Consider the following 14,773-nt stretch of genomic DNA (forward strand, 5'->3'; position numbering starts at 1 on the left):
GATTTTTGAGAAGAGTCAAGATTCCAGAAGTCCACATAAAAAGAAAAAAAAAATATAAATTTTATATAGTGATATAATTGTTCCAATTTAAAACATAATACAAGAGAAATACTTGTACATGATTAAAAATGAAATTGCATATACTGTGGATGACACAATATTTGTGCATATTAGAGCATACTCTGAAATTTTTTAAATCAACAAAAGAATTGGAATTTAAGAAGCCTCTTACTTTTGTATCTCATGGTATATTAAACGTAAACCAGAAGGTTTAAAAAACTGAATCCAGCAAGAAGCCAGAAGAAGTAATCGAGATGTCGTCATTTAAATTATCAGAAATTCATCCAATCTTTTCTCCTCGAATTGTTATAGATGTTACAACAGTTAGAATAAAAGAATCAAAGAATTTAAAAATTTTTAATTTTAAAATTTTTAATTTGAAAATCAGATGGAGAAGATCGAAGGGTTTGAAAAATTTTGGTTCAAACCTAAACTCCTATTTGGATAGTCACTCTAATTGGATTTGGATCCTATATTTGGGTCCGGATCGGATTGGATCGGATAAAGATCCTAATTAATCTAAAAATCTCCACAGATCGGATCGAGTTTAAATTCAAAAAATTCTGATCCACCCAAAAAAGGAAACTGATCCAAGTTTTGAATCCGAACCGACTCCATGGGTCTTTTAAATGGGGATCGGGTTGGGCCGGATTGGGGTAGATTTGGATCAATCCTCTCGTTTGCAGCTTTAATCACTCTTGGTCGGGAATGAGCGGGGGAATATGAAAATATAAATTGATTAAAAAAAAAATCCTCAGTTAGGATAGACTTTGCTGGGAAAAAAAAAACATTCTAAAGGGACACTCAAACTATGAGATGCTTTTATTTTTTAGGCGAAGAAGGCCAAAAACTCAGTACCCAGTGCCCCTGGCCAACATGCTGAGCAGCAGCAATATTCCAAAAAATTAAGCCAAAAAGAATATATGGTAACGGGAAAAGAAACCCTTTGGAGGCAAGTTTCAAAAAAAGAGGCAGTATAGAATGTATGGCATATGAGATGCGTTCCTGATGGTCAGCTGCTCCATAGCTGGCTAAGGTTGAGACTTAATATAAATATTTTATTATTAATTTGTTTCAGGGTGAGAAATATCAAACATGGATTAATCGAACGAGGAATCTACTTCTACGTAGATAACAAAAATCGCTCATCGAGTCATTGGCATCTCCATTTCGCAGCAACTCGAACTGCCGGTTAAAAGTGACGAAACACAAATTAGCGGCTGAGATATTTTCTAGGCACGATGAACGGCAGATCTAGGAGATCGCATGTATCTATTTGCGCGTAAGCTCGGATAGGAACTTGACCGGATGTGAGTGCCCTCACGCGAATTCTATACGGACTCTCGCGTAGGAGTTCGCTCCGTTCTTCCGCCTCCCAGTCTCTGGTGGTCGGAACCTGCCCAAACGTAGCCCTAATCCACTCTCCATCAATCCGCTGGAGATCAAGAACCATAGGAGATCCAAAAAGTTCATTCCCTCTCTCTTCTCCTCTCCATTTCGATCCGGGTATCGTTTTTTTCCCTAATTTTTTTGGTATTTTTTTGGGTCATTTTCTTCACTTTAGGGTTTTGTTTGAAGCTTGGTTCATCCTTACATCGAAGATTAGCATCACTTTTGCGATTTTTCTCTGAGATATTCGATTTTTTTTCCTTTTTCTGGGGTTGTTGCTTTGGGAGATGAGTGCGTGCGGGGGAGTTCTGGATTCTTAGACCCCATTTCGAAAAGCCACCTTTTTTCATGGATTTTTAAGTAGGTTTTTTTATTTTTATTTTTTTATTTCAGCATCTTTTTGGATGCTTTTGTAATTTTTTGAGTAGTTATCTCATTATAGCTTTGGATCATCCACTTTTTAACTTCTTGTTGGCTATAGACAGTGTTAGCTGTTCTGTTTTTCTTATACTGTTTGCAAGTAAACTTATTATACAGGGTGATTTGTAACTTTCAGAACTTTTTAAAGATTTCAATTATACATATGGAGTTGGGGAGAACGCTGACCTGAAATTTTCTATCAATTCTTTTGTTTAGTTTGCAAAGATGGGATTTGAATGCTTTTTCTTCAAATATCTTGTGGCTACAACTAAAAGAAAGCACCAAAATAATATGAAAGAGTTGAGTTAGTTTTCTTAGAAGCAACTGGATTTCGAAATGTGATGCAATCGTTTTATTAAAAGTTGAAATCAGGAGCTTCCATTTGCTTCTGCATTATCTGAACGAAGTAATGTAATTGTTGGAGTGTCTATTCTGTTGTTCATTTAATTGATGATTTCATCTCGATAAGTTGTGGTGATTTATGTTTGGGATGGAGTCTCTGATCGATCAATTCATCTTAAACTGGTAGAGTCATGCATCATCACCGTATATGACTAAGAAATACCCAAAGCAAAAACTTGGTTGCTTAAGTGCTAACTCAACCTTCTTTCTTTGACTGCTTGGATCACTTCATTTGCTTGCTACAGATTTAATAGTTAATTTGCACCCTTTTTTTTTTTTTTTTGCTATTAACAAGTGCGCATTTCAGGTAGTAGCTAACTTTTTCATTTTCATCTTAGAAATGGGCTCACCTGGTTCTTCTTCAGATAATGAATCGGTAGAAATTTTTGAAGATTCTTTAAGTGATAAAGAAGAAGATGTTGCTGAGATACATAACATGTCAAAGGGGCCTCCTTCTGGAGAGAATGTTGTGCCAAAGGTATCCCAAGCTTCAAAGGAAGGTGATGCTGGTTCTTTTGCATTAGTTGTAAAAGATATCAATAATGTTGATAAATCAAAGGCCTATGGGAACTTGCGGTTGGAGCCAGAAGTCGGTATGGTGTTTCATTCAGAAGATCAAGCTTATCTATTTTATAATAAATATGCTCATAGAAAGGGTTTTAGTGTCCGGAAGGGACATCTTGGTCGGAGAAAAGATGGAACCATACGGAATAGAGTTTTCTTGTGCAGCAATGAAGGCTCTCGTCAGAAGCATTGTGCATATATGACAAAGAAACCACGTGAAGCTGTGAGAACAAATTGCATGGCTCGTATTGAGTATAAAGTGAGTCGTGATAATGCATGGGTTGTGAGTAAAATGATCTATGAACACAACCATCCCCTCGTACGCCCACATAAAGCACATTTGTTAAGATCTCATAGGAGGTCATTGTTGGCTCAGCGTGATGGAATGCAAAATGCTGTAGAAATGGGTAATGTTGCAGAAAAACCTGCTCGAGCTTTGGAATTTCCGGTGGAAGAGTCTCGTGATGCTGAAACTGTTGGGTTTCTCTTGAAGGATCAAAGCAGCTATCTGCACACCAACAGGATGAGAGAACTTGACAAGGGAGATGCACAGGTTCTTTTAGAATTTTTGAAAGCCAAGCAGTTAGAGGATCCTTCCTTTTTTTATGCAATACAACTTGATGATAGAGAACAAGTGACCAACTTCTTTTGGGCAGATGCACGCTCAATACTTGATTACTCCTATTTCGGTGATGTGGTGTTATTTGACACAACTTATCAGACAAACAAGAGTGAGATACCATTTGCACCATTCATTGGCATAAACCATCATAAGCAAATTGTGGTATTTGGTGCTGCTTTGTTATTGGATGAAACAACAGAATCATTTGTGTGGTTATTTAAAACCTTTATGGTAGCAATGTCTGGACGACAACCAAAGACGATATTTACAGATCATTGTCCTGCATTGTTGAGGGCAATAAGTTTCACATTACCTGAGGCATGTCACCGTCTTTGTTTGTGGCATATATTGCAAAATTCAGCAATACATATTTCCCATGTACATAGCGGTGAGCCCACCTTTCAGAAGGATTTCAGAAATTGCATATATGAAGGTGGCTCTGAAGAGGATTTTCATACTCGATGGCTTGATTTGGTTAATAAGTATGACCTGCAGGAAATGCATGGTTAGAAGATTTGTATGCAGTGCGAGAGAAATGGGCTTTGGTTTACCATAAAAATTCATTTTGTGCTTCCATGTCAACAATGAAATGGAGTGAGAGCATGAAGAATCACTTCAAAAAGCATTTCAACAGGAAGTTACCGCTTTCCAAATTTTTAGAGCAGCATCAAAGGTCATTGATTCGGTTTCGTGAGAAGGAACTCTATGAAGATTACAAATCAAGGCAAACTAAACCGGTTTTGCTGGTTGATATGCCTATGTTGAATGAAGCAGCAGAATCATATACAAGGGTGGTATATAATGAATTTGAAGATGAGATCAAGAGTCAGCTTTCTTATCTTTGCGAACAAGTTGATTTTGATGGAACAGTAGAAGTTTACAAAGTTTCTTTTCCTGAAAATCATGGTTATGGGTTCGTTGAATATAACTCATGCAATTTCATGGTCACTTGTAGCTGTAGAAAGTTTGAGACTACTGGCATCTTGTGCATGCATGCATTAAAGGTTCTTCTCTTTAGGAACATTCTTAGCCTCCCATCTCGGTATATACTTAAGAGGTGGACAAAATATGCAAATGTTGAGGTCTTGTCTTATAGACAGCGATCAGTTGCTGATAGTGATGGTCAAGAAACTTTGACATTGCAATATACTCGGGTTTGCCAAAAAGCAATTACTATTGCAGTAAAAAGTGCATTTTCTGAGGATGCCTTGCAGATATTTGAAAATGAACTTCATAAGCTGATGTTGGAAGTTGAAAATGTGTTACATATTGCTCCACTGACTAGACAAACGGATGACGAAGATGTAACTGTCATTGATGATATGCAGCAGAATGCATTAGAAGGAAGCAAGAAAACACGGGGCCGTAAACGTCGCCTCAAGGGAGAACTGGAGCAGAAACGGAAAAAGATAACTCAACCCACTTCCAGTTCAGTTGACATGGACATCCAGAACCAGCCATCACAGAATAAGGGGAAGACAAGTATGTTCCATGAATCAAAAAATTACCAAGTTATTTTTTCCATAATTTCTTTTTCATGCATCTCTATTTTCATTGGAAAAACAGGACAAGCTGGTGATGTGCTGGGTCCAGCAATGGTTAGTGAGTCCTCAAATGTTCCTTCTTGTCCTCGGGATGGTGCCACATCATACTGTAATCCAATGGCACTGCAACCCTCAGGATGCACATCTTTTACTCAAGAGGTGGTCATGCCTGCTCAGGTTTTGTCCACTGACTTGGACTAAATGGTCATAGTGAATCATGTTGAAAAGCTTTCTAATGCACTAATTATGTATTATCCTTAATCTATTACAGGAATCATTTACATCCTCACAAGGTATATTTGACCATACAATGCCATCCCAAGGAGTAACTAATCCTAATATAGCATGGTGCACTGCTAGGGGTTCTGTTGGTCCTATGCCGATCATGCAGGGACAACCCAACAATTTTGTTAGTTGGATGGTTCAACCTCGTGGTGTTCCAAATGTTTCCATGTCCCAGCATCAACCAGTGGTATGAGACTTGTAGACAAATAGAATATTGTGTTTCTTATAGACAAATAGAATATTGACTTTTTGTTTTGGTTAAAAGTCTCCTCCTATCTTTTGTGCAGCATTCTGCTGTTCCAAATCAACATCAGCCATTGCCCCGCAAGCTTAACCTTGACATCAACAAAGGTAGAAAAACAACATTATTTATTTATATCGACCCCAATTCTTCGTAGATGAGCTAACAATGAACCATTAACTGTCAGGTAACTGACTGGGACTACATTCACAAAACATGTCCAATGATTCTGCTTGGATCTGAATTGCTTATTCAAGGAACTGCATGTTGATTGTTCTTCTTTTGGGGGAGCACCATTCACAGAAATGCCACGGCTATATAATCTGTTGCAGAGCATTTTCTATTCTAAGGCTTTCTTTTTGTGTTGCTTATTTTCCAATGTCTTAACCATTTCTGTCAATAGACAAAATATCTGTCTAAAGTAATGATAGTTGCTTTGTTAATGAAGCAGATAAAAGTTGTGTTTAGTTGCATATAGAATGCAAAATGTTCTATAAATGCCGACCAACTTATATTGCATCATTAGGTATGTTGATGCTGGAAATTCTGTATTCAGCTGAAAGAGACCATGACTGGGTTTCTCCATTTTTAATATTGAAAAGCTGTCAATGGAAATTCTGAACAACTGATACAGATGGAGAACAGTTTTTACTAATATGATCTTTTCATTGAGTAGGATTCACAGAGAAAATAGGGCAGGCTAGCCATGCAGGGTCTGAAAGTGGAGAGGCTGGAAAGAAATCAACAGACGACTTGATCATGGTGTTTCCAATATATGTTGCTGCAGGGGATTGACTCAAAGTTGCTGATGTTTGATTCCTCTTCACCTGGAAGTTGCTGCAGAACGTGTCTTCAGCTGAGGTTCCCAGATGTGGTTCAAGTGCAATGTTCTTTAAGAAGTTTATGAGTTTAGTTGGTGCTCGATTCAAAGCACCTGGTGATGTCGCATGTATGTTCTTTGGGAAGTTCATGTGTGGTTCCATAATAGTTGTTGAAATGAGCTGTTTTCTATTATCAGGTTCCCCATGTGGTGAAGGCTTTTTTGGGTGTTTGAATTGGAGTTGGGGCTGCTCTCTTGAAGTCCTAGGTACTTTGAGGAGGCCTCTTGGTTGTGCCTTTCAGATGCTTATTCTGCTGTCAATTTGTAATTTAAAAAGGCTTTCTGGTTGTTATTTTAGGCTGTTTAAGAGTTGTGATTTTGTTGTGGAGTTTGTGGAGTTGTTTGAGTGGTCCATTTTGTGATAGGGACTTTGACTCCTTGTGGTTTCTTTTACCTCTCTGTATATTTTGTATATCTGACCCTCTATCCGTGGACATGTGCGGTCTGTCAGACCCGCTCATGTGTTCTTTCAGACAGCATTCTCAAGATAGATAAATAAACAGATAAACAAATCCATAAATGGGTTTTATCAGCACAACTTTTTTTCTCTTTCCGTGTGGTTGGCCGGAGGGTTAAGAGAATCCCGGAGAACAGCTCCATGTGATCTACCGCAGGAGACTGTCCGGTCCACTGCATTATTTACAGTCGTTATTTACTATTGATTTTTATGTTAAGGTACATTATATCGGCAACATTTACCATGCAAGTAAAAAAATTTTGGATACATTTAGTTTGTAACTGAAATCAGAATCAGAATTCTAATATGATTGGTTCGTGATCGAAATAGGCATAGAATTTGAATATTAGAGAAGAATAGAGGAACGTTGAAGTATTATGTTCCTTTTTAAAATCGTAATAGGAATGCGATTGTTTCCAACCAAACCAAACGGTCTTGATAAGAGTCAATAGTTTTTACTCTTGCTCTTAAATTCAACAATGTTAAGTCCGGTTAACTCATGATATTTTTGAATCTCAATTGCAGCATGAGACAAGACCTACATTTTTAAATCTTTAGGGCAACATGTTTTATCTAGGTATACCTCTACTATTGAAGTGCTAACAGGAAAATCTGCTGCAACAAGGAGAGAGGGACACATAAGCTCCTGATACATCTAAAAGAGATTTAAATTCGGATGCACCTGTAATCTAAAAAATAAAAACACAACTCAATTGACTTTCATATTGAATAAAACCAGTTGCATTATAGACGGGAAAAACTTGTATCTAATAACCTCGGTTCGTGCTAAAGATACACTTGATCAAGTCTTACACATGACGGTTATAATTGGTATTGAAAACCCCCCTATGTAATTAATTGATATATATTGAATCAGATGGCTCTTATTACTTGATCTCCAGATCACACCTCTACATGGTCAGCTTGCATTACCTATATAAATCGGACGACCCAGTTTGATTAATTATCGTGATATCATCCACCTAATCCATGACGTGAGCACCAAATCTGTACCACCTACCGTACGGGGAATCTCCCACAAATTTTCCTTCATGCGAACCTCGAGCTAAAAAATCCCGACATATCCGGCTTAGCCTTCACCGGAAGGCGGAAACGGACGGACCTGATCTAAAGGTTCCTACACCTGGCAACATCCGGAACAGCTCGTATAAAATATTTCTAGAAGCCGTTCACATGGGATACACTACGCGCTGCCGGCGAGCAAACCTCACATCTCACCCTGACGCACGACACGTCACCGTTTGGAGAAAATTAAAATAATCGATCGCTTAGATTAACAATTAGAAAATATAAATTAAACCGGCACCCACGTCCGACACTGATACCCACCCCCACACCCCCCGGCCGACGCCGAGGAAGAACGCGACGGCGCCGGAAGCTTTTAAAAATCATTGAAGCCCAAACCCTGGAATGACCGTCACGAGATCTTGGAGAACCGTAGCCGTAGCCCGGTTCTCCGGCCGTCTCAGTGCGCTCAAACCCTCGCTCCAGAGTTCGTCCTAGCCCTAATCGCATTCCATGCCGGGAGGATCTCATGGCGGCCGAGCGATGGATCTTCCCCTTGTGCGCTGCGGCCTTCGTCTCCCTCCTCGTTTTCTTCTACGCCATCATCGGCCTCACCGCCTCTTCCGTCCTCTTCTCCCGTCCCCCCGCCCTCACCTACGTCCGCTGCGGCGCCGGCCACCCGCCGTCCTTCGCCTACTACATATCCGGGGGTCGCGGTGACTGCGACCGGGTCCTCCGTTTGCTGCTTGCCGTCTACCACCCCAGGAACCGGTACTTGCTCCATCTTTCTACTGATGCCTCCGGATCGGAGCGGACTGAGCTCGCTGTGAAGGCCCGGCTGGCGATCCCGGCGATACGGGCGTTCGGGAATGTGGATGTGCTCGGGAAGCCCGACGCGATGTCCTACACGGGATCATCGGAGATCGCGGCCACCCTTCATGCCGCCTCGGTGCTGCTGAAGCTGGATGGGGGCTGGGATTGGTTCGTGACACTCAGCGCCACGGATTATCCTTTGATGACACAGGACGGTAAGTGATCTTGATTGAGAAGAATGTTGGTAGCTTCTATTGGGTGTTGTTTAAAGGAGGGAAAGAAGCGAATTTTGTTGGAAGTTATCTGAGAAAAAGATGATTTCTAATGAAAATTGGTGTCTGCATTCTTTAAATAATAAAATTTGCTGGAAGTGATTAAGTTCGAGTGGTGGAGAGTGGCTGAGGAGAGATGATTTTTCTGAGTTTAGAAGAGATGGCTTTTTGCTGTCATTTATTACACTTGAATGCAGAAAACGCATACAACTGATCTGTTAATTTTTGATGATTTGGACCAAATGATAATCACAAAAACCAGGTTGATGCAGTGACGAAGATGTGTAACTTCCATTGACATTTGAGTATTCATCTTGAACACATCCATCCTCATTTAAATCATCTGATGGATCTTCCTAGTAATCTCCATGTTTTATGATATCCCTTGAGGAATCTAAATTTGTGATGCCATGATTGGACTGATCAGTATTACATGATGCAATTAGCCAGTTACATTGATTGGATATGAGAAACAAAGATATTTCATGATTTATCTCTTCAAATGTATGTTTAAGATCAATATTATTGCTTCCACTGTTCAATAGATTGAACTTTATAGATTGTCATGTGCCTATGCTGTGTTTCCTGGGAATTGCAGACTGTTCTCATAGAAAAGCAACCAAGCTGTTACTCAGGTGTATACTGTAGTTTGATTGATATTATCTATACAAGTTTCCCCTACTAGCACAAAGTGCAATGCATGGTAAATCTTTTTATGAACTTCTACTTTGATCTATTACTATATTACACCCTCCTTATCCTTGAATCGTAATCCGCAAACTCTTGCCATCAAATACTTATCTCTGCATCCTTGTACGACCATCATCCTACACCTCCCAATGAAATCATCATAATTCTATATGTTATTCCTAAAACTTGTCTTTCTTTGCTTCTCTTAACCTCCTTTATAGTTCATAAAGAAGAAGGTCAACCTCCTTGTTAAAGTTGGTTTTGTTGGTATCTTGTAATAACTACTTAAGACCAGAACTAGCCTTGCTATAGTGCTCCTTTCTTCAGTTTATTAACTTGTCAAATAGAACACTCGCCTTGCTAATGCATTATTATCTGATTAATTTTCTATCATTGAGACCCACATCTTAAATTTGAAAGCTTTGACCCCTTGTCATTACATGAGGAGTTCAGTGAACTGTGGATATCCTCAAAACATGCTTGGGTGGCTTTTTTGACGAGTTAGAATTGGCTTCCTATCCACGGAACCATGAAAAGCAGAGTCACTTGAAGTTCATCTGAAAAGCTAGATGAGGATGCCAATAGGCTGATAATTTTCTTTTCTTATGAGTTTATAAAAGTTAGACATACTTCTAGCTCAGATCACAGGACAGTCCTCTTTCAGTAGAATTATAAGCATATCCATCCTATTTATAGGCTTTTAGTAAATTTCATGGTGAACTCCGTCCCAATGTTACATGAGGATAGCTGATAAGCTTTCTTCAATAATTTGATAAAAACATACTCTTACTTATACTTTTCTCTTGACAAGTGATCCCCAGACATTCTTCTAGGTTCATCAAGGGCACAAGCCATACCAGGACCCTGTAAGAAGCTACCATATTTTCCTCAAAAAGGATACATATCCTTCGAGGTTGATTATGGTTATGCATCAAAGGTTGATTTTGTTTGAGGGATCAAACCATCCTTGTTATATAGGAGAAGGTCATTCTCGCCCTAGTCATATTGGATTATGCAGAAAACAATTTTAAGTGCGCTTGTTTCAGTCATTAAGGGGTCTGAACTGCAATTCATCTGAAATTGTGCAGTTCAGGGCTTTTTTTCGATGTAAGTGACCCCAAAGTAGGGATATCCAGTTTGCAGTTCAGCAAAAATGTCAAACTTGACTTCAGCCTGGGTGACTCCAACATCAAGTTCTCTACATGGTGAGTTGATAATCAATGTTGCTTTAATCTCCTCTGACCCGTTCCCCCTGTACGATAATTTAACTGATAATTATTACCGATGCTTTACTTTAATGCTCAATACTCTTTTTTTGCACACCTACTTCAGAAACAAATAATAGAATTAGTTGAACTCAAGTTTATTATACCAAAACAATAAACTGCACAAAACTTGAGTTGCTAGAACTCAAATTAAGAGAGGTGCACTTAAGTGGAAACAAAAACATCCTAATTCTACCCCACACTCAACAGGCAGGGCAACTTTATTCATGCACCTGATGCATATCCTGAACTGTTGAAAGAACAAAAAAAGAATTTGAAGGAAGATGATGCTTCTAGTATGAGCAGCTGCAACATGTTGTAAGTTCAAAGCTTTTACATTCTTGTCAATTCCTTTCATTTATTTATATAAGAAAATTTTCTGGATGTTTTATATACTATGGGCTACTTCATCTAGTAAGTGATTATTTTTCTAGTACTAGATGAATTAGATGTGGTTTCTTTGGGGTTGATAGTAGTGACTGTTAGGTTGCGTTTGGTGCATCGCCAGGCAATCTTGGAAGGTAATGTGGATTGTCTTCAGGATAGATTGTCAGTAATGTTGATTACTGTGTTTGGTACACACAGATAATATTGCAGTAAAATTACTGAAAATTTTCATTGACATGTTTGGTATGACAATCAGATTATCGATAATGTGAAATCAAATTCCTAAAATATCCTCAATAATTTTGCCCTAGTGCTCTTCTTTTTCCCTAGTGCGAAATAAAGGGAGTGATGTGAATGTGGTAATGGCGCGGAGAAGTAGTAGGCCAAGGGATGTGGGGAATCATGGGTATTGAGAGGGTGGGGAGGGGGTGGGCTTGTGTGGAGCCATATGGGTGGTAGGGATGGGCGTGGAAGAGCCACGGGGGATGGTGGGGGACAAGGGCGGAGGAGCCGTGGGCATGTAAAGGGAGATGGAGGAGCCACGGGTCAGGGGCGCACGCGGAAAGGGTTGGGCAATAGATTTTGTATGATTTTTTTGAGGGATAATTTTGTCCAAAAGTTTTATTGCAATATTGTCGAGGAAGTGGTAATCTAGACAGCCACCCTTCCTCAAGGCAATCTGAATTATCATCCAAAAAGCATACTAAACACAGTAATCCAGATTACCATATTAAATTGCCAGCAATCTGGATGGATTGCCAGCTACCAAATGCAACCTTAAGATTTGTGATATGTTCTAAGCTGTTCATATAGAGCATCAAGTTTTGGCTTGGAAGTTTTATGTCGACATTATTATCTCTGGTGTTGCAGATCTCATGTCTGCCTTTTTGTAATCCCAACCCCCCCCCCCGCTCCTGAATACTTCTTGAGAGGCACCAAGTTTATGGGATTGAATGATTTCTATTTTAGTTTTAGTAAAATTTACTTTTGACCTTTGTATAACAGTAAATTCTGATCTTGCTAGCATGCTATGTGGAAGTCTGGTTTTGCTGGGAAGGTAGTCAAACTAACCTGGCCAGCCTCTCCATATAGTTGAGAATTGGTTAAACATCTGAAGTCATTTTGTGATCTTTTTGTACAGTTTAATATGAAATTACCCTATTTTTATTCATGATTTTGTTATTGGAAGGAAAACTGAATTCTTTGAAAATATCTTCTCTGTGTTCATCACTACCATCTCACCCAACCTCCTAGCCATTTTGTCTCTTTTTGTAATTCCCTGATGGTCCGTCATTAATTATTTAATCTGATTCTGAATGAGGTGGGAAGCTTTTTACTTGGTCCCCTCTATCTTTTGCTTCCATGTGGATTCTGAGGCCTCCTTGAATTTCTTGCATACTTATGGTTTGGTTTAGAATTGCAAAATAGAGCATTGAATTGGAAGTATGGTGGAAGATGGCCCTTCAAACGAAGTTGCATATTATGGAAAGTTGAGATAGCATGATGATCTGGTTAAAGTCAGATTTTTACATGTGGCACCTGAGAAGAATGAATTGCTGGATTGTTGCAACCATCCATGAACATCAGAGTGTCAATGTGATCTTAGGGTGTTAGCATGTGCTTGATTTCACCTTTTTTGTCAGATCAACTCGTAATATGCTTGCATGGTCTTGGATATGCAACATAAATGGTGCAGCTAAATCATCAACAGCTTCAGTGCACCTTAATGAGCCGAATGTACAAGGGGACTGTTATTGAATATCATGAGTCGAGAAGAAAGATGGTGACCAATAAAAGGATTACACCTCTCACAAGCGCTATGCATGATACACAGAATAATATATGCGTAAATGCTTATGTAGAACACCAATTTCTTTAAATTTACATAAGAGATGAATGATGTTGGGAGCTATAAAAGGTAACATCAGTCAGTAAGGCTAGTTTTATGAGAAGTTTATGTGGTTTCTACAGTTAATGGCAGCAGAAATAACTTTTTCTGGTACCATCTTCATGCCCCCATTAACTTTAACCTAGAAATACCAATTAATAGTTTGAATTCTCAGTTTATCATCATTCGTTCTAGAGATGATCCCTGCATGTCTTCTCTACGATCTAAGTCTATAATTGGACGCTGTCCTAAGAAAAGATGCTGTTTGTCTCCTCTTTGTTGCAGACTTAATCCATGTCTTCTCTTCCGCTCCAAGGGATCTAAACTTCATAGAGCACACCAGTGATCTTGGATGGAAAGAGTAGGTGCATCTTATTCAATTTCATTTTGGTACTACAGTTAAAATTAAATTTATATCATTCCTTTCTGATCTAAATCCCCAAACTTACAATGTTGCAGGAATCACAGGGTCCAGCCCATTGTAGTAGATTCAGGAATCTACTTGGCAAGGAGGACCAAAATTTTTTCTGCTTCAGAAGGGCGGTCGACCCCAGATGCTTTCAGATTCTTCACAGGCATGTTTTCTCCACTCACCACCATATTTGATTAATTTTAAATTGCTTCAGCTTGAGTCTGAACTTGTCATTTATCATACTCGACTTCAACAGGTTCCCCATGGGTCATTCTTAGCCGATCCTTTATGGAGTATTGTGTTTTGGGTTGGGAAAATCTGCCACGAACCCTGCTTATGTATTTTACGAATGTAGTGTTATCCCAAGAAGGCTATTTTCATTCAGTTGTATGCAACTCCCCTGATTTCAAAAACACAACGGTGAACAATGACCTGAGGTTTATGCTGTGGGACAATCCTCCAGGGATGCAGCCTCACTTTCTCAACATGACTAATTTTGAGGAGATCTCAGAGAGTGAATTGCCTTTTGCCAGGCAGTTCCAAAAGGACGACCCTGTGCTTGATAAGATTGATGAGAAGATACTCGGTCGTTGGCACCATCAAGCTGTCCCTGGGGCCTGGTGCTCCGCCAAGGGGAGTTCATGGATGGATCCATGCTCTAAATGGAGTAATGTCAACATTGTGAAACCTGGTCTGCGGGCAAAGAAGTTTGCGGAGTTGATGAAGAAGCTTCTGGATGAGTGTAAGTCACAGTTGAACTCATGTAAGTAAGGATTCTGAAATCCTAGATGCATGGCAAGATTGAATAGAGCATCACGATGGCATCATTGGCAGCATCTTTCTTCTGCTAGTGCTACCTTCAGCACTTATTTTTCCATCCATTATTTTGTGGGGTTTCTTGTAACTGTTCTAGCAATTCATACAGAGGCAAAGTGGATATGTAATTCTTTTGAGAATCTGAGGCTGGTGTAGCTTCAGAGTTCTCCAAGTAGATTACTTGACCTGTTCTTGGCTGTCATCTTACAGAAGCCATAAGTCCTTGGAGCAGATAATGCAAAGACTCTTCATTTGTGGTGAATGTATCTTATCCGAGCATTTTGTTTGGCATTGGTCTGGTCTGTTTGAAATTTTTCATTGCATAGTTGCAGAACAAAAT

General features: G+C 39.3%; 2 protein-coding genes across 2 annotated transcripts; both read left to right on the forward strand.

The window, feature by feature from the left end:
• Positions 1-1,359: 1,359 nt before the first annotated feature.
• LOC105047051 (protein FAR1-RELATED SEQUENCE 5) lies at positions 1,360-6,735 on the forward strand. The gene is given in 7 exon segments (XM_010925837.4): positions 1,360-1,566; positions 2,610-3,947; positions 3,950-4,939; positions 5,024-5,178; positions 5,273-5,473; positions 5,574-5,637; positions 6,204-6,735. Coding segments are annotated over 6 exon segments (2,865 nt in total). The 5' UTR covers positions 1,360-1,566; positions 2,610-2,611; the 3' UTR covers positions 6,323-6,735.
• Positions 6,736-8,190: 1,455 nt separating this feature from the next.
• LOC105047050 (beta-glucuronosyltransferase GlcAT14A) lies at positions 8,191-14,724 on the forward strand. Its single transcript, XM_010925835.4, has 4 exons — positions 8,191-8,918; positions 13,491-13,566; positions 13,665-13,780; positions 13,874-14,724. Exons 1-4 carry the CDS (start codon positions 8,420-8,422, stop codon positions 14,386-14,388), a joined length of 1,206 nt encoding a protein of 401 aa, XP_010924137.2. The 5' UTR covers positions 8,191-8,419; the 3' UTR covers positions 14,389-14,724.
• Positions 14,725-14,773: the final 49 nt, after the last annotated feature.

This window comes from Elaeis guineensis, chromosome 6, assembly GCF_000442705.2.
Source record: "Elaeis guineensis isolate ETL-2024a chromosome 6, EG11, whole genome shotgun sequence".
Lineage (NCBI taxonomy): Eukaryota > Viridiplantae > Streptophyta > Magnoliopsida > Arecales > Arecaceae > Elaeis > Elaeis guineensis.